This window comes from Odontesthes bonariensis, chromosome 5 (assembly GCF_027942865.1).
Source record: "Odontesthes bonariensis isolate fOdoBon6 chromosome 5, fOdoBon6.hap1, whole genome shotgun sequence".
NCBI lineage: Eukaryota > Metazoa > Chordata > Actinopteri > Atheriniformes > Atherinopsidae > Odontesthes > Odontesthes bonariensis.
This window is the reverse complement of record NC_134510.1, coordinates 21,891,586-21,911,908: the sequence shown is the minus strand read 5'-3', so window position 1 is coordinate 21,911,908 and position 20,323 is coordinate 21,891,586. Positions and strand designations below refer to the sequence as shown.

Genomic DNA, 20,323 nt, shown 5'->3' with positions numbered 1-20,323 from the left:
TCTTTAATTTTCTTTACTTAAGTTAAAGCAAGCAAAACTAATATAGGAGCAAAGATATCACTCAGAAAAAAAAAAAAAAAAAAAGAAATGCTGTCCTATCATTGGTTTACAGTGTTTCTCCTCATTAAGCTGCGCACAGACGCTTCAGTATTGGATCAGTGCTTTAATACTTACCTAAGGCGCACTTTCACTGTACTTTCACAGCTGCCTCTGCAAACCCATCCTTTCTCAGTAACTAATGAAGGCACCAAATGAACACATGAAAAGGAACCAAAAGTACACAAATAATTTATTCTTTAAAGACTAAACCGCGATGAACAGGTCAATGTACAAAGGTAGGGTTGATCAACTTAATCATAACCAGGTGAATGTATCAAATGTTTTGAAGTTACTCGGGTCGCTGAATCAGAGTTCTAGAGGATAAGGAGTTTAAGACATTAAAATGGGTATATTAAAATTTTGATCTCGAAAAATAAATGATTTACCCCCCCCTCACCTGCATGACTTACAAACTTGAAGCACAAGTGCATTCTAACGGATGTAGTGTGCGTATATCAATTGATGAAAATCTACCACCCCCCCCCCCCCCCGCCTGATCATTGCTAACCGATAAACCCCCAAATTCCCAGTATCGTTTGTTTATGCAGGTAAAACTGGGTTAAAATGCATCCAGGTCTTTTGGTCCCTGTTGGTTCGACTCTCTGCGGAGTGCAACCAAACCTTTTCAGCATGTTATTGCCATACAACAGTTGCCGCGTGCCCAACAACTGTTTCTCACACTCTGGAAGTCAGTGTTGGTGAAGCAGTGGTTATTGAGGTCCAGTTTCTGCTGAAGGACACCTAGAGCTGGATGAGGTCGGGATGAGTGTGGGCCAGCCTGCTGCACCTCCCCCGCTTGCTTGCTTGCTCTCTCGTGGTGTTGGGGACTCTTAAGGCTCCTGTGCGATCTTGCATCTTTTTTTTCTTTTTTTTTTCTGCCCTCCCAAGCTTGCTGCGGGTGATTTTTAAGACACAGTGTGTGTGTTTATGCACGTATCACTCCTTCCCGTCCATCAGTACGTCTCTGAATCAGAGTCATTGAGCTCTTCGTCTTTGTAGAAGCCATCTTGATGGCTGATGTTGTTGAAGCTGCAGTAGGAGCTGTGCTCACCGCGGAGCACGGGCAGGCTGTCGAAGGTGACGCTTTTGGAGGGGCTAGTGGTGTAGTGGTTAATGGCACTGAAAGGGAGGGTGGGTGCCGAGGTACATGGGGACACGGGCATCATGGTGGCCAGGATGAGGGCTAGGCAGTCGGCCACATCTTTGTTGGGGGCACAAGCCAAGGCGGGTGTGTAACCTGAAGAAAAAAATAAATAATGCACCACTGTGACATATTTCATTAAATGCATGCACGATTTAAGGTTCTTGGATTGGTACTTGGCACAGCATTTAGGACCATCCTAAAGTTTTGCTGCTACAAACTATTAGGGGACCTGATGGAGGATGCACTGAGCACCACTGCATCCGATTCTGCTGGAGGTTTTCCACAAGTGCCAAATGGTTATTCCAAAGGAATCACCAGGCTTCTCTCTGTTGTATGCAGTACGAAATAGCACTGTATAAACAAAACTGAACCGAATCACAACTTACTATCACATATCAGTTTGGTCCGTCTACAGTCCATGTGCTGCAAAGGACGGACAAAACCCCCTGGTGGGAAAAATGAAGCCTGTGCAGAATTACCGTAAACCCCAGTTCTATTTAAAGGGGAACATGCCCAGTAATATTGTTGTAATGTTTTAAATACTTGAACGCAGTTTTTCTAGAGAAGATAATTGTTTTGTATATGTGATTATCGTCCATTGACTCTTTTGGGCTTTCACATGCGCGAGCGTACAACTAACCGGTGAGTTACATGCTGTTTATAAAGTTGTTTTGTAACGTCCCCATGCCAGTAATGTGAGAACCATGCATATGGTTTTGATGGTAAGGCTTGTGACTTTATTGTCGGATGGTTTATAAAGTGGTGTGACGTTTCTGCAGTGTGCAAGTTGTTGTTTTACGTGGAAGGGTTAGCGCTTGCCCCTTAGCCACCACGTATTAGCCTCGCATGACAGGCTGAGCGAACAGCGCTATCTCCACACAGGGAGCGCAGATTTGCACCTGTCTGTGTCCTACTATCAGTATTTGACAACCTCTAGCAATGGAAATGCGCTTCAAATGCCCCGGAGTTCCCCTTTAATAGTCTGCAGGAGGCAACTCGTATAGTTGGCTTCCTTCTAAAGGCCTCGGTATGCTTCTCCGTCGCTATCCGTCTATCCGATTCCGTGGTCAAAAAACCTTTCGAAAGTTCGCCGTCGGGATGTCGGATACGCAAGGCAATTAACCTCCCGATCAGTAGGCGTCGCTACGTTAGACGACCTAATCTCGCGACGTCTATCGTGAAAGTCGTTGATTGATTGTTTACCTTCCGGCTCCATTCCACTCCTCACAGTGAACGATGGCGACCGAGAGAGAAAGACTGTTGTTGGAGTTGGAGCTTATTGATACTGAAATGCAAATAATTTTGACCAAATGTTGACCGGCACACAGTAAACTCTTTCAAAAATGGCGGTGTTGTTGTTGTGAGAGGAAGGAGCTAAACCGACCAATCACAACCCTTGCGGTCTCCGCGAGTCAGCTCGCACGCAAGCGACGGACAGCGTCTCCGGGAGGGTCGCCGTTGATGGAGAGCCATAGACGACCATAAATCAGGCTTTAGGAGGCTGCCCTGACAGCTGCGGCTGTGATAACAAGGACGTGATTTAGAGCAAATAATAGGTTAAGCCATGAGTTGTTTTTTCCGCTGAGGTTATGCTCCAAGGCACAAACAAAAACACTCAAAACCCCAAGTTTTACATGTTTATAATTCAAAGTGGGCAACCTGGACAGACTGAGTTATTACAGCTGAAGTGGACTTTAGACCAACTCTGTTGGTCCAAATGCACCTTGAAATACACAATAAAGGCAGCGTCTCTTACTGCCGTGTTTACACGGAGAGGCAGGCAACGCTCTGCTTGACATTCCATGTGGTTTTAAGCAGCTGAAATTTGCAAAACGCGAGAATGAATGAGTTTTATCTGCAAAATCAAAATGGCTCGACTTTTGGGAGAGAATTTTCCCCTAGTTGTTGAGCTTTTCATTCCTGGTGTGCCTACTGGAAGCGTGTTCTGTGTCATTTCTCAATGTACTGTAAAAGCCCAAAACAATCCCTGTCCAAAACCAAGAAAAACAAAACTACAGCATATTTACCATTTTCATCAACTGCAAGGACGCTGGCTCCCTTTGCGAGCAGCTCTTGCACCACCACAGTCAGGCCATTTCTTGCAGCCACATGTAGAGGCCTAAAAAAAGGAAGAAAAACGTTCAAGCGTGTTGACTTTGTTCCGTGCTCTCTACATCAACAACTGCAATCTCACATAATCGCCGTTTCACAAATGAAAAACAAAAACAAAAACACAAATGTGACACATACGTCTGTAAGGCGGCATTCGTGGCATTTATGAGGTTTCTGTCTGTAATCTTCTCCAATATCAACAAGGCACTGGTTTCGTGTCCCTGCGGAAAACAATGTGAGGAGAGTTGAGGAGAGCCACGCGCAGTGGTGTGCATCAACACTTACTGATTTATTGGCAGGTGAAAAGCGACAGAACAGTGCCACCGCGTGGTAAAACGTACCTTACTGCAGGCCAGATGGAGGGCAGTGTTCTTCACAGCATCCTGCAGAGTGAGATCTGCTTTTGCACTGCTCACCAGCAGCTCTAAGTGCGACAGAGTGAGGTGATCAAACGCAGGTAAAACAAGCTGAAAATAAAGCGATACTGTGCTATTCATGAATCTAATATTGCCCCGGTTAGCATGCACAACAGTGACGGTACCCAGCGGGTGGTTAACCCATTGAGGCCGGGAAAGCGTTGCCGCATTTCTACCTTTAAAGCCGGGAGCGCTGTTGCGTCATTCTACCTTTAAGGCCGGGAAAGCGTACACGTCTTTTTTCATGTATAAGGTTGTTTTGCACCAATTATTGACCTCTGCGCCAATTAAATGCATTATAATAGACACGTGAGAGTGTCGTCATGTTCCTCGTGTCATTGTTTTGAAGTTAAGTTACATCGAAAAAAAAAAAAAAAGAAGTTAAGTTTCATCGAACAAGCATGGAGGACTTTCAGTCCGCACACCAGCGGTGAAAGTCGATTTACCTGCAGATGCCACACCGTTGCAGGCATTTAATCATATTTTTACTGAGGAGCTTTGGGCGCATCTCGTTTTCGAGACGAATAGATACAGTGACCAGGTACTTCAGACTCCAGCTCAAGCAAAGATGGCAAGGTGGTCACACGTAACTGTGCCGGAGATGAAAACTTTTATTGGAATGTGTATGGGCTCCTTGTGCTGCCAGTACGAAGAGATTACTGGCGATAAATAAATAATTTAAATATAAAATTTAATAAAATTTTATTTTATTACTGTTTTCTAATTGAAAATAGCGCTGTTCCTGCACTTTACTTTTTACATTTTCTATTTTCGTGAAGGTGTATGTAAATAAACTCAATTTCCAAAGAAAGCCACAGGTGTAAGCTCTCAAATACTTTTTGAATTTTGTTTCCATCTGCTACAGAGGCTGAGAAATCAATCATTTAGTAATAGCTGAATTTCCAGAAAAACTTCAGGTTTTAGGAGGTCTTTCTGAAATCGGCCATAGGTTTTACAGGCATTCTTTTCCAGGCGACTTAGGCCTAAATGGGTTAAAGTAACGAAGGCATTCGTACCGACAGCATTGGTCTGACCGTTCTCTGCAGCCATCATAAGCGGGGTCTTCCCTGCGGCATCGACACAGTTGACCTGAGCGTTGTGGCTCAACAGAAGCTGGAGACACTCCACGTGGTCGGTGAAGGCTGCGGCATGCAGGGGGGTCCTGCACAAATAGCATCAAAGCGAGGCACGCTTTCAATCAAATGTTGCGAATCAAGGTGTCAACCTTTGTGCCGCTATAAAGTTTTCGGAAATAACGTTGTTGCAAAATCTCCGTGAACATGTGTACCTGTTTTTGCCATCTTTGGCGTTGACAATGGCGGGCCCCAAAGTGTCTATCAGCATTTCTGCAGCACCTTCGTTGTCATGGATTCTGGAGAGGTGAAAGAGAAAGGCGGCTTAATCGTTTCATCCGTTAGGAGGTTGGGCTCTCGGATACACCGATGGAGAGAGAAAACAGCCAGGGATCTTACACAGCACAGTGGAGGGGGCTGAAAGAATTGCCCTCGGCCTTGTGAAAAACCTCTTGTTCCAGCAGAACCTCCACGCACGTATCGTGACCTGCAGGAAAGACGGCATTGAATAAAATCAGCCTTCATCATAAGGTGCTCAGAATAACTGCCTCTGTCAGCATGTGTCAAAATGAAACCTTTAGGAGCAGAAAAAAAAAAAAAAAAGACTTGAAATGCAGTATGAACGAGCATTAAAAAGGGAAAATAAAAATGTGCATGCCTACTTTAAATTCACATTCATTACACACTTATCTACTGTTTCGCAGCAGGCTTGTATATAAGAGCATACATTATCACACAGCAGATAGACATTTCTGTAAACGCTTTGCTAAGAGGTCTTTAAGCCCGCCTTGTTTGTACCATTGTAGCAGGCCCAGTGCAGTGGAGTGTAGCCTTGGTTGTCTGTTAAGGCAGGGAGTGTTTCCACTGATTGGGCAGCATGCAGCAGGCCTCCCAGTACCCCTATGTGTCCACATGCTGCTGCCAGGTGGACTGGCGTGCGGCCTTTGCAGTCTCGCACCAGGAAGTTGGCGCTGTGCTGAAGCAAAGCCTCCACGGACTCCTCGTGACCAGTCACTGCCTGAGGAGAGAAAACAGTTTTTTTACTGGATGTCCGTTTCTGAAAGATGAGAAACGAGTGTCGGCAAAAGTTTGGAAAAACTTTTTTTTTTTCCAAATGAGACATCTCGGCAGCCAACAACTGGATAAGGAGTGACACAAGGAACTTTCACCTACATAAAAAGTGGGTGAAAGTTCTTCCGTCACCTTACAGCTGAATCAGACAAACACAACAAACTCCTGACAGAGTCACAGCAGGTCGGGTGGCAGGGATGTGTGGTCCACTCCAAAAAGCTTCAGCCTGCCTGACTGCAAATAGTTCACGGTGGGTTTTGAGATCAGTTTGAACATACCGTCTAGAAGACCTCTTCACACGAATCTGAATTTTGTGGAATCCAATATGAACCAAATATTTCCACCAACATGCCAGTTGGCAATCTTTTCTTTTCATTAAATGCTGCGCTATCGCTGATTATAACTTCCTTTCATCTGGGGTGCCCAAACTTAAGCTACCGGTTTTAATGCGGCTCCAACATGAACGCCTTTTGGTGTGAAGAGAAAGGCCGTTCAGTCTAAATTCAAAAGGAGAAGAGACTTTACAGCAAAAGTCACCTATACAGGCCGCGAAACAACACCAAAAAAATAAAAAATAAATCAGCACAACTAGGAACAAAATGTTGAGTATAAAAGAACAGAAATGGAAAAACCTTGTGAAGTGAAGACTAGCTTTCTTTTGGTGGACAAAGTTAACTGCACAAGCAACAAGGGAACACAGTGCGATCAAACAAACGGCAATTCATTCTGCGAGTGCGACACTTGGCAGCAGCAGAAAAATCTTAAGAATCGTTACATACTCCTCTATGCAAGGCTGTCCTGCCCCACTTGTCTTTGGCTTCTACGTTGGCTCCCTTGTTGAGAAGCGAGTACACACAGTCTGTGTGTCCGCTCAGGACCGACAGCATCAGTGGGGTTCTGAAAGATGACAACGGCGTCAGTAATCATTCCAGAACATCAATGTGTGGAAGAAATACAAAGAGGATATATCTCATACTTACTGTCCGTTCCCATCCTGAATGTCGACTGCACTTTGAAGATCAGCATTTCCAATCAGCAAACGCAAACATTCCGAATGACCGTTAGTAGCTGCAGGAAAGGACAGGCCACACGAATGACTCATTTTGCATTTTAAGTCTGAAATTTCAGAATCAATCGAGTCCACGGCTTTCCCACAAGTCTGTACCTGCAGCGTGTATTGGGGTCCGCTTCAGGGTGAAATCTTTCACCAAGATGGAGGCTCCCTGGTTGATTAGGACGTCCACACACTCCACGTGGCCCTTGAAGGCAGCCAAGTCTAGAGGTGTGCGCCCTTGGCTGTTTCTAACGTCCAAATCGAGCAGAGACTGCACCAGAACTTCCATAGCTTGATGATGACCATGGTATGCCTGAAAGATGAATTTTTTCAAACTGATTATATTGGTAAATATACCCAAACAGAGTGAATGTTTGACTTTCTGAGAACTGATTTGCTTCTCTTTCGATGTCAAAACGTTTCAGGCGTTTAACTACAAATGGGCTGAAACGGAGGCAAAATGATTTGTTCCAAATGAGACCCCGAGCCAAGACAGAACTTGGACAGGGATGCTGTAGCTGGCATAAGTGGGTGTGTACTACTAAACCTCCTGAAAACAACCAAGGTCAGAAAGGATGCCGTGGCTGAAAACCATCCAGTTTGCTACTGCGCCAAAGATTTTGCAGTTCCTGAACAGAACTGATGTACCAATGAAACTCAGGCTACGTGCCCACGACAACGCTCTGAAGCATAAACGCAGATGTCCGTTTTTTTCCTCCACAATTTATCTGCGTTCTCACGAGCGTCTTGGGGTGGATATCTGTCTATCCATGGGAACAGGGAAAACGTATAAAACTCGCAGTTTGCCGATGTAGTATGCACGCCCCGGACGTAGGTGGCAGTAGCAACAATACCTTTGGTATTGTTATATGAGTTATATATATTAATAAATATGAGAAATGCCTGTTTTGTGGCTACTTCCTCCGCGTCAGTTGGAAGAAAATGGCAAAGCGTGGCGGCAACAACAGTACGCCTTCAAACTTTGTTTGGACAGATGATGAGGTCCAGTTGCTCCTGAACACGACACTGAACTACAAAGCCAGGAAGGCAGTGGATTATGTGGATTGGGAGAGTGTCCAAAATAAATATAGTGAGATATGGGAGTCGTTAATGGAGAACTACCCACTTAACGTGTGCAAAAAACGCACTTCTGCGTTTTGAACTGTTCCTACGGCGACGAGAGGTTGGATCGTTTTCAAGATCTCCACTCTGGAGGGCGTTTGCGTTTTCTCCGTTTTGAACTCCTAAAAACGCCGTCGCCGTGTGCAAGATAGGCACATCTGTCGAAATGTTCTGCGTTTATCTGTCGTTACCGTTGTCGTGGGCACGTAGCCTCAACCAGTTCTCTGTTGGCTGACACATACAACAGGAGCCTGATAACAGTTGCAAACTACTCACAGCAAGGTGCAGAGGGCTGACAGGAGCTCTGACATCGGAGTCATTCAGGATGTCCGTCCCTGAGGTTTCCATTAGCTGAACAGAAAGCACACAATTTAGAGCCCACTTCAGATACAATCACCTGCTCATCTCAGTCCAACAGATATCCACTGCATTGCAGCCCGTTTTATACACATAAAGCATCAAAATATGCAGAGTGAGGAAAAGTATAAATCAACTCACCACATCTAAGGGTGTTTCACTTGCAATCTGAAAGAGAAAAACAACGAATTAAATACCAGAAAGAAAAAAAAGAAATATAGGGATAAGTGTTAAGTGGCCTGTACTCCTCACCAGCTCCAGACAGAGGCGATGTCCGTATGCTGAGGCATAATGCACAGCATTGTAGCCCTGATTGTCCCGGATCCCTGGATCTGCATCATTTCTCAGTAAATATTCCAGGCACCTGCGGACACAACAAAGAAGCTGCAGTCAAGGGAACAACGTCGCGAGCCCTGCAAAGTTACACCGAATCACGCACAATTCCAGACGTCTCTCATTCACGCAAAACCACAAAACAGCGGCCGTCTCTCAAACACAAAAAGAACCCGGAAAATTTCCAAGCATTACTGACGTTCCGTCCGTGTCGGCGGCAGCGGCGTAGTGGAGAGGAGTGCAGCCCCGCTCGTCCAGATCGTTGACGCTGGCCCCAGAGCCCACCAGAGCAAACAGACACTGGTAGTTACAGTTGGCAGCGGCGTAGTGCAGAGGGGTCCTGGGCAAAAACAAACACAGCTCGGTTCCCTGTTCAAATGCCACTCGTCACCCCTGGATCCTCTCTCAAAATTCTACAAACCTGCCAAAGCTGTCCTTTCTGTTAAAGTCCGCCCCGGTGTTGAGGAGAAGATTGAGACATTCTAGGTTTCTAAGAGGACAGAGAGGTTCATTTCAGCGAAAAAAAAAGATCAAACGCAGTATTTTTATTTGCAACACCTCTTCAACTGCGTCGTAAGAGTTAATGTCAAACCCCTGTTCAGCTGTGCTGTACTCACCCTCCAGCAGCTGCTGCATGTAAACAGGTCCTCCCAAAGTCATCAGGAGTATCGATATCAAAGCCTGCGCAGATAGAAGAGTTATGAGTGAGATCCTGCAAGTTAGAATCTGGAATATTAAGAAAAGGTCAAGATTTTTGCCTTCTTAAAATGTAAGATCAGTCTCTTCAATAAAACGGCCTTTTGTGATTTTGTACGCTGGGCCGCCTCGCGGCGTGAATCAAGATTTGTTCACCTGAAGACAGAAGCTTCCGGCAGCAGTCCGAGAAGCCGCTGAGCGCCGCCAGATGCAGTGGAAACATGCCGTGAATCCCTCGTCTGAAAAAAAAGACGGTCATATTGATTAACCTTGTAACACGAAGCGTCCCCCCCCCCACGATCATCCCGAGACGGGGCCCGAGAATTAGGCCGAGACTCGCCAGCTCAGCTCGCACGGACGCTACAGAGCGGGAGACTTTTCTCACGGAATGCACATGTAACCAATTTGTAACGGTTACGTAACGCTGCGCTTTGGGCCGAGGAAATCCGCAGCTTTTTTTTCGGCGACTCTCAAAGTTGGAACACTCGAGGGAAGAAACGGCTTACTTAGCGGTGTCAGCTCTGTTTGTGATGAGGGTGTTAATGATGAGCTCGTGTCCGTATCGAGCTGCAATGTGCAGAGGCGTATTTCCATTCTTGTCTTCACAGTCGATCTCAGCACCTTAAGGAGAGGAGGAAAAAAAAAAAAAAGTATCCAATTAGCTTTTTCTTTTTACATCACAAAGCAGGTTTAGGTTTTACATTGCAGAATGAGTCGCAGAATGGGACGCTGATTCTTCATATGAGCTCACCATTCTCTATGATTGCTTGAGACTTAGAAAACTTCCCGTGGATCGCCGTCATGTGGAGGGGAGTCTTGCCATCTTTGCTCTGAAATGAAATGAAAACATGTTGGAATCATGAGGCAGATTTATACTTTGTCACATGGCTACTCCTTAAGCCTTGTTCGCATGCATCTTTGGTGATCTGATCAGAGGTAGACGACTCTAAATGACTCAGTTTTTAAATCAAGCGTTCCGATGCCATCAATTGAGTTTCGGTCTAAGGGGAGTTTGAGTCACTGCTGATCAGCATCCATCGTACAGCTGCCGTGTGTGAGATGACGCCGAGCAAAACAGATGTTCTTCATTGGATAAAAAAAAACAAAAAACAAAACAACTCGCCACATATACAGCATTGGCTCCGACGGCGACGACATTTTGGAGCTTGCACAGTTTAAAATGCTAAAATCCGCTCTTCCGTGGGCCACTTTTCTTAGTTTACGTGTCAGGATTTCTCAAAAAATGACAGCGCTCTGACCGCTGTCTACAAATACTTTCAAGATTTTTCACCCAAACTTGGCCCTTAAGCGGTTCCAGCGGTCATGCCGACAAAGCTGTTGCCATAACATCACACGATGATACAGGAAGCTCTTGGTGAACTGGCAGTTTCCCTCCACGGCTTCTTTCAGGAGAACCTGTCTTGATGGAGTCCGTCTCAGTTTCTTGAGCACATCGTACTTTCTTTACCAATTTTTTGCCATCTTGGTGATGGCACCCTTAACAACAACTCATCCTCCTCTGGTTTCCTGAGAATATCAAACATGCTAGACATGCGATCTGAGACTGGGGCGTCTCAATAAACCTCACAGATCATGTCTTTGAAACGTTTCTCACATCAGCTGACGACTGTCGATTTGCCTCAGATCTGGGCCGTTTGTCTAAAACTTCCAACATATTTCTGCGAGGTGAAGAATCTGGCTTAAATTCCTGTTATGTGAACTTGCTTTAAAGACGGCACAGCAGTTTAGGAGGCGGTTGCTTAAAATGGCCCAGGCTATATTCCCATTCAAACGAAAAACATGTGGCTGTAATTGGCTCAGGCGACCTCCAAATGCATTCCGATCAATCAGATGTCAATACGCCATCCATCCGTCCCGGTTCCATTCTAGGACCGCGGATACTGGTTAATCTGTCAATCATTAGAGCTAAAAATCCTAATCAGAACTATTTTGGTCAATATTATGTTCATGAGCTTTTCACACAGCTACTCAGTGACTTTCAAAAACAACATTAATTTATTCATATTTTCTAATGAAACTTGTCTTTTCAACTTTGTATAGGATCAAATACAACCGCAGAGTGCCAACACAAACAGGTGCTTCCCAGAAACAGGAGAATAATGGTCTTCAAAAGGAGGCGGTGGGACAACACAAAGTCATTGGTCAGAAGGTGTATACACAGGACGATGGAGTGAGCTGTGGTTACTCGTGCTTCTCTTGAGACCTGCACCGAAGCTTTGGGGAGTAACACTCTGGACAGTTTCTCTTCCTTAACTGTAGGTATCGCTACCGAGACATTTATGCCCCATCGACAGGACCTGTTTTTGCACACTCTTCCCGTTTTGAAATACGTGCCACTCGCGCTCCAGGTTACAAAAACCAAAAGGTGCACAACCCGCCAAAGCACCAGAGTGCCAGCTATTGTGATGTCAGCTTTGGCTTGCAAGGTGGGAAAACGGTGATATAAACCAAACGATATTGGAACTGCCAACAACTTGCAAATGGGATCGAAAGGGGTAGCTTTGCCATACGATACATTTTCATTTGCTGGTCTATACAGACAGTAAGATGTGCTGTTCTTTTAGGTCTCCATTTAAAAAACATGCAAGTCGATGCTGCAGCCTGAATGCATTTGCATCTGTATCTATGTCTAATCGCCTAATTCAGAAACCACCCAAGTGTGAACGCGCTGTGGTTAACACCCCATCAACAGACAACAGTTTCCCACATGAGCAAGTTCTGAACCGTTTCACCAAAATTGCTTCTGAGCTTCCAAGATCACAACATGCCCTCTCAGTTTCCCCGGTAATAAAGGGCAAACATTGCGGGTTCCCTCACCTTGATGTTGACATCAGCCCCGTTGCACACCAGCAGCTCCAGACAGGGCGGCCCGTGGCGAGACGCGGCAGTGAAATGGAGAGGCGCAAAGCCCTTCTCGTTCACCTGGTTGACGTTTGCTCTGCACTCTATGAGCTCATTAACAACCACGTCCTGCCCATTGTAGCAGGCCACGTGGAGGGGTGTGTTGCCGTAGGCGTTCGGCTCGTTGATCTAAGCAAGACAAACAGAAAGCCGTCATCACGACCGAGCTGCTTCCACCAGTAGAGGACAGGTGGGATTATTAAACCCTTATCAAAACTCTTATTTCACACAATATGGTTGTTACGGAAGAAAACCAAGCGGCGTCTACAGTCTAATGATAATAAGCAGGTGCTGTGGGTGGAACTTACATCCACCCCCAGGTCCAGGAGGTATTTGACAACGCTTATCATTCCACTGGAGGCTGCTGCATGTAAGGGGGTGTAAGATTTCTTGTCTTTGCAGGCCACCTCGGCTCCATGAGATGCCAGCAGCTTCACCACTTCTATGTGCCCTGCAGAAGAAAAAAAACAACGAGATATTGATTCAATTACATGGATATACATAGAAGAGATGTTTGTAAACACATCAGAGCATAAGATACATAAAAAAAACTTTTTTTGTTTTTTACCCATGTAGGCAGCCCAGTGGATTGCACGTCGGTCCTTCTTGTCAAAAGCATTGATGTTGGCGCCTCTGGAGAGCAGGAGCCTCACCATCTAAAAGGGCAGTCAGGATGACCATCTTTTTATTTTTTTTTTTCCTCTTGCACGCACTCGATACAGACAAGTTGTAGCTCCGACAACACGCTAGCACGAAAGAGTTTGCACAAAAATTTGAATGCACGAGCTGGCGCAACATTGTGGCAGATTACGTAACCAAGGCTATAACCGTCTTTTGTTACCTCTGCATCTGTCGTTTTCTAGGAATCCAGCTATGCCTAAAAAAGCTCTCTGAACAACTGTTGCACACTTTGTTTGCAAACGCATTTGAGAAGACACTTCCACTTCAAAGATTCCTGGTTTGCAAGCAAGCACACGATTCTAATGAGCAATTTGCATGGCTCCACATGACGGGACAAGAGCCGTCTGTGCACACAGCATCTTTGTGCGAGACAGTGTGTGATTGTTAGTCCACAGTGTCAGTCTGCAACAACGACCTAAAAACTGGAGGAGTCGTCCCACCCCCCTTCTTTTCATACCCATCTTTTATTGAACTATAAACAAAACCCATCTTACAGCTTGTCTCGATGTTTATATTTGACATGACTGGATTTGTGCGACTCCCACACCAAAGGGTCAATGATTGACTCGATGATAAAAACTTTGCCGCGCACAAATGCAGCACGACTTTAGCATAACTGTCATGTTGTCAGAGACAGAGTGAGAGATTAGGCCGCAGCTCATGGCAAACACTGCAGATACGACCTGGCACAGCTGCTGCCCGTAGTTAGAGAGCTGAAGTATGTGAAGGATGTTGACGGTTTCACCTCAAACTTCTTAAATGGACAAAAAAAACGGAGCGGGGTTTCGGACGTTGCTGCGGAACGTTGTACAATGCCCATTGTGTGTTTACACATTTATAAAGCAAGCAGAAACACTTCCTCTGAGCTAAAGGAGGATATCAGGAAGTTACACTCGCCCAGTCAAGACAGGGTTGCTCTCAGAGAAGAGACACATTTGAGCAGCACCACAGAGATTGGTTTAACTTCAGACAAAGACACGACAGAATGCCCAGCCACTAAAAAGCCTCCGCCCTCTGATAAATAATTAAGATTCTTGCTCTGCCTTGCCTATTCAATATGATACATGTAAATCGATACTAAAGAGGTATTAAAGCACATCCTTGAGTACAGCTTGTAGCCGCGTCAGACGATTCTTCAGGCTTAACATTACCTCCAGGTGCCCGCTGAAGGCCGCGTGGTGCAGCGCAGTCCGGCCCGCTCTGTCCGATACATTCACATTGCTAAGTAGAGGAACGAGGGCTTCGGCACAGCGGACGGCCTTATTGGCTGCCGCGATGTGAAGCGGCGTCTGCCAGTTCTTGTCTCTGGCATTCACGTCCGCAGAGTGTTTCAGCAGCACCTGGACAGCCTCCTGCAAGGAAACAAACCATCAATGTCCACGTTCCGCATTGCTCGGTTAAAATACCACACGTGCACGCCAGAGAACCAGCGGAATATTCACATACCTCACTGCAGGAGGCCACAGCCCGGTGCAGGGGAGTCAGCCACTTGTTATCTTTGGCATTTACTCTTGCACCTAAAAGTCAGAGGACAATGTGACTGTTGAGATTATTGAATATCATACAGTTTGATGACATCTGGTGTAATATCTTCAAAAGGAACGAATCGAGTATTTTCGAAGCGCTTTGGGGAAGTGAAGGGGCTGCGAAGGTTTGTGCCAAGAGGAGTTTAGCCTCATTGAATGCAGATGCATCATCTGGAAATATGTTTTCCACTTAGTTTCACATTTTTAAAGGCGACTTTTAGCTCTCAGACATGTTAGCACGGGTCACTGACCGCTATCTTTCGTCCAGAAAAGAGAAACCAGAATGTCAGAGCCTACAGGAACAGCACACTGACGAAAAGGTGAGGATAATTAGGTACATTAAGTGATTTTCAAAGCTTTAAGGGGATGCAGACTTTATGAGCAACCCTGCTCGTCAGGATAGGCTGATGAATGTGCTATGTGCACATTTGTTGTATTCGGAACCTTGCAGATTAAAACTAAACCACAATGCTCATTGATTTAACAGTTCATGTTGCAAACAGCTTAGTAACAGCTTTCTTGGTTAGAAAACATACCTGAAAGAATCAGCAACTCTATTATTTCTGCATCTCCAAGGTAGGCAGCAGCATGCAGTGGAGTTCTCTTCTCATTGTCCTGTCACAAGAGATCAGAAAGACACAGCTGTGAGTGAAATGAAACAAAAACGGCTCGCTTTGGTCTCCTTCTCTAACTTATACGGGCCAATCTGTTCAGGGCAGAAAAGCACCACTTCGCCTTTTCCCGTTCCCAACATCATAGTGTTGGAGGGGACGAATAACCGATGAATAAAGACAAATATATGTCTCCACTCACAGCTACAAGGTGGGTTAAACACAAATTTGAAGAAAAAAAAAGCATTCCAGTAAAACACAAACAAGTACAAACCAGCCAGATTTTGAAACAAACACCCCCACCACAACAGTAACGGTGAGGAATGCAATAAAATAAGCAGAGCCAGATCATGCAGTGGGAACTATAAAAACAGACCACGTGCTGGTTTGTATGCAGCTATTGACTGAAAGTGCTGCATAAGGCCTTTCAAGGACAATTTCACATTAGAGATTTTAAATCCGGGCTTCCTTTGGCGTTATCGAACGAGAACAACAACAATATGAGGAAACAGATGCAGAGATTGATGGCTGCTGGGATTACCTGTGCATTCACATCCTCTTTTTTGAATATGAGGGAGCGTACTTCATCTGGGTCGACATTAAAAATAGCTTTCAGCAAAGCAGGCTGTAAAAGAGAAAGGACTTGGGTTAAAAGGCAAATAAAACATCAATTTCAATCAATCATTATTTGGCCGACTCAAACAGCCATTGTACATTTTGTATGTAATGCAACACCAATGAACGTCACACGAAAACACTCGTTTCTCGTCTGATGTGCCACGTTCACACAACAGGTCAAACTGGAGAAAAAAAAATAATACCCATTCAGACCTTTGAGACTTCATCTTCATCGTCAAGCACCACAATACACACACGACTCATTTGGTCCTCAGATATGGAATATTCTAATTTTAGAAAAAGCTGAGGCTGAGGGGAACGGAGGCAGGACTGTGATGGTTCACCACAAAAAGAAACAGAGGCGTGAGGGCAGGTGGTCAAAGAGACGTTCGAATTCTAAACCATTACACTTCCACATTTCACCGTACGGAGTTATCAGACATCTGATGTGATGCTGACAAATACTGTGCCGCCACTTTTGTAAAACTCTTCTCTGCTCAGTGTCTGCTGGAAAGCGAAACAATATACATTCCATGCCACGGAAATAAATATCCCTCCTGAACGAGGCAGGTCCAGCCACATGTTGCTGCTCATCTTCACGTTGCCCACACACAAACTTTAGCACGGTAGGTCTCCTGTCCCTATCAAAAATTTGGGACAAAAATAGCTGATCTGGTTCGTCACATCCAACATGATCCCAAGCAGCAGAGATTAACATAAAAAAAAAAAAAAATGTAAAAAAGGGAGAAAAGGGATGAGGTCCTTTGCGAGGTCGAACTCTAATGTCGTCGCGATTCTGGTTTTGTTTCTTAAAAAGTAGTTAAGATTGCCCCGCCCTCTTTAAAGGTCGATGCAGGCAAACAATCACTGTGTATTTTACACTGTTAGGCGTGAGCTGTATAAATGATACACTACAAACATATAATCTGAGATTACTTCAATGTGTTGTTTTTTTTCAGTGACTAAACCCCCCAAAAAACATTAATGGGCACCGGGAGTAACTGCGCTCTTCACTCGTGTGAGCCGAAGCCACACTAGAGTTACCCTTAAAGAATTCAGCCAACACTTCCTGCAGGTTGCTCCGATGGCAACATTCTCTATTGTCTTCGAAGAATGACAACGAAACGCATCCAAAACAAAACACCCACGAAGAAACAGGATGATCCTGCCAAGAGACGGCAGATTGCATGAGTCACCTGCTCCAATGTTGGCAGAATAAAACCTGCATTATCCGGTAGAGACCTTAATCTGTCTGAAGTACGACCTCACCTGCATGGGATGAGTTAATATCAAACGAGGGTCGTTAATTATTAGAGGAAACACACACACACACAAAATTTTACAAATAAAGTTCATCACTAGCAAAACAACTGGTTTCACGGACGTACCTCATCTCGTACAATAAAAACCAATTGAGCAAGTAGAGTTACATTAATTAACTAAGACGTCTCCCTGTTCTTTAACTGAGACTTCCCGTCCTCGTTTAACTCACCAGGCTGCCCAGACAACCAATTAGCTAAAGTGCATCTGTTGAGCCTGTAACAACTTTTGTCAAACAGAACTAGCTAATACTGATAGAAATACCCAGCATGTCGAGCTGTTCCACTTCCCAACATGCATCAGTGGCTCTCAACCTCAAATCGTGACTTTTGTATGAGATAAACATGGAGTGGAGCGCTTCACTGTTTAGCTGCAGTTGTACAGTAAGTCCTCATACAAAGAAACTGAGCTCGTTGCAGGAGATTTTGAGACGAAACAAAGCCAAGAGGCAAACACTGTAGGCATTGTGGCTCATTTCTAAAAGACATCCAAAAAGAATTTGTTGAGAATAATAATGCCGGCTCATCAGCTACATCAGGTTAACATGGCCACATAAGTCATATTCCCACTGAAGCAGACTTAGCCTTCAAGACAAGTCATGGGCTTTGTACAAATTCTACGCATACGTGCCATTCTAAAGTGCCGATCAATAAGCATGCAGAACAAGCAAGACAATGACCGCCATTGCAGACTCGGGAGCATGTAAAATACAGTCCGGTTTTTTTTTTTTTTTTAAAAACACAGGACAATCCTCTTATTTAGTTTTTATAATGCTCATGAATGCCTGCCGGGCACAATGGAGGGTCCAGTTACTACTGACAAATTCACGATGACAAGCGGACAATTGTGCTGCATCCACTAATGATTACTGTATTTGCTCCACAATGTAAAAGAAAGGCAGTGCTGCATTAGTTGCTCTCGGTTCTCCAGTCCTGCATGAGCCGTGTAGGAGATTTTCTATACTCCTCTCTGGTTGCTCTACTGTGCACCTCCTCTCCACACACACACACACACACACACACACACACACACACACACACACACACACACACACACACACACACACACACACACACGAGCCAGGCAAGTTAATACCATCACCATGGAGACAGCTCTCTGGCAACTCCACCAGCTCACAGGAGCAGAGGCACACGATCATTCAAGCAGGCAGAAAACAAAAAGACACATGCACGTACATATGTGACAAGAATAGCAGGCATGTGCAAAACAAGCACTTTAAGAGTCGCAACAGAGAGCTATTCTCGTTTTCAGAAGTAGGTGTCAAGTGGTAAATATAACAGAAAGGGCACATGTCTAGTACCGCCAAATTGCCAGTCATCTCGTTTAAATTTATAGCATTACACAGCGATAAACCGGCAAATACAAAGCAAAGGCTACCATTTGGTCAACAGAGATGCGTTTTAGTAAAATACTTACTGTATGGCTCAAACAAAACCTTTTTGAGTGTGTAGACACACCACAGGTTTAAGCTTAAAGGCATGTCTCATCTGCACCACTTCACCTACTTAAATTGATCTTTAAACAAATATGTAAATTACTTCACTAGTACAAAGCTTCTGATCCTATAATCACAAATCCTGGTGGTGTTAAGAAGCGATTTCAAACTGAGTCAAGAAACTCTGTGCAAAAGTTCGACGGTTTCTTGGGGTTTACATTTTATCGACCGTTTAAGCTATCACAAACCTATTCGGTTAATGCTGGCAGCATGTTAATATGTCACAAATGTCCAGTTGTCACAGTAATGTCACAATCAACAGAGCGCTTAGGCTGTTGTGGCAATCATCTCACACTTCATTACAGAGATTTGGGGGCTATTCTTAAACCGTACATTCACTTTTACACGACCACTTGAGCCCAGTCTGTGTTGTTTTGTCCCAACATTTGAACTAGTTACTTTCCTAATGTGTGGCTGATAGTGTTTCCCGTTGGATGTGGCTAATCGCTGGAGATAAACACTATCATGACCTGTTTTTAACTTAAAAATCGGCAATGTAACAATCAAAATATGATGCTGAATAACTAGATTCCAGATGGGATTCGCCTGGTTGTGCTTGAGTTGGTTTTCTTGTCATTAGTACCAATCTGACTTATCTTTAGGAGATGCATTTGAGAAATGCTTCCGTTTCAGATACTAGCTGGAGAGACTCGAATTACATTCCGCTGGCGAAGACAGAAATGGGGAAGCTAGGCTAACGTGAGCAAACCCACGTTAGCGTAAACTTACGCCTGCTTTTGACACAAGATCACTTACCTGGTCTCGAATTTTGAGAACCACCATATTTCTGAGATTTTAACTGATCTCATGCAGATTCATAAAGAGATACTTGTTTCTTTCCAAACAGCAGTGTTTGATCTTAGTAGCTCCCCCGCTGGTCTGCTGGAGGCCTAGCGTGACTCTAGCTTAGCTCTTTAGCTAGCTTCCTATGCTGATGGCATGAAAGCAGAGGAGTAGCGGAAACTCCATAACATTGCCGCCACCGTATTTCACCTCTCCAAAACACGTAATCCTATAGGCTGAATTAGCGCTACGTACAAGTAAGAGAGTCAGTGATTGGTTGTTGCTAATAGTGCTCTGAGACAGATTTTCCGTGTTGAATTTTGCATTTCTGTCTAGCTCTATCTATGTTGTAATAAGTGTAGAAGACAGTTACTTGGGAACATTTTTAATTGTAAATTCTAAAAAAAACAAAACAAAAAAAACAACAACATATTACAGTGTACACAAGAGGCGCCACTGTAAAATAAAAGCAACAGACAACGTAGCTGCGTTGAGTCTTATAAGCAACGTATTATATTTCAGTTTATACTCTGCGACTCGTCCTGAACATGCACAAATACGAAAATCATGTTATTTCAATCTTGTGGGACTCGGTATCACTGGGCCAGGGAAAGATGCAAAAAATGAGAATATTTAATCCTAGAAAGATATTCGATTACAAGACTCACGCATCTTGAATAAATGCTAAAATGACTCTCCATTATTAATTTATTAAATGTCTTCAAGAATTCTTGCAACTCTCAAAGTAGTGGGGTTTTAAATGCGGCGTGTGCATCAAGTTCCATTTTTGTAACACCAAAACATGATGAAATGTCGCCCTCTAGTGGCATACCCCTCAATTACAAGCAGGCACTGGATATACAGTAGCT

General features: G+C 44.5%; 1 protein-coding gene across 2 annotated transcripts; it reads right to left on the bottom strand.

Annotated features, from left to right (window-relative positions):
• Positions 1-948: 948 nt before the first annotated feature.
• ankrd28b (ankyrin repeat domain 28b) lies at positions 949-19,628 on the bottom strand. 2 transcript variants are annotated; one of them, XM_075465336.1, is made up of 28 exons: positions 19,428-19,628; positions 15,759-15,842; positions 15,143-15,221; positions 14,527-14,597; positions 14,232-14,432; positions 12,968-13,055; positions 12,708-12,850; positions 12,316-12,528; positions 10,229-10,307; positions 9,984-10,098; positions 9,634-9,716; positions 9,399-9,462; positions 9,203-9,271; positions 8,981-9,121; positions 8,701-8,812; positions 8,590-8,616; positions 8,368-8,442; positions 7,081-7,282; positions 6,896-6,983; positions 6,695-6,812; positions 5,643-5,862; positions 5,244-5,331; positions 5,060-5,143; positions 4,788-4,933; positions 3,697-3,779; positions 3,494-3,576; positions 3,271-3,362; positions 949-1,336 (listed from the first exon to the last, which is right to left on the bottom strand). In XM_075465336.1, the coding sequence occupies exons 1-28, from the start codon at positions 19,452-19,454 to the stop codon at positions 1,053-1,055; spliced, it is 3,159 nt and encodes a 1,052-aa protein (XP_075321451.1). In that variant the 5' UTR covers positions 19,455-19,628; the 3' UTR covers positions 949-1,052. The 2 variants fall into 2 exon arrangements, with proteins under 2 accessions (XP_075321451.1, XP_075321449.1); XM_075465334.1 differs by lacking the exon at positions 19,428-19,628 and adding an exon at positions 16,049-17,836.
• Between the last annotated feature and the right edge of the window lie 695 nt (positions 19,629-20,323).

What these genes read in the sequence shown, in the direction of transcription:
- ankrd28b (XM_075465334.1), bottom strand. Translation starts at nt 16,099, where the DNA reads ATGAGTCGTGTGTGTATTGTGGTGCTTGACGATGAAGATGAAGTCTCA. An exon ending in GGGCTGATGTCAACATCAAG is followed by an intron (nt 10,308 to 12,315) that starts GTGAGGGAACCC and finishes ATTTCATTTCAG; the next exon opens with AGCAAAGATGGCAAGACTCC. An exon ending in GCACTGGGCCTGCTACAATG is followed by an intron (nt 5,332 to 5,642) that starts GTACAAACAAGG and finishes TCTTTCCTGCAG; the next exon opens with GTCACGATACGTGCGTGGAG.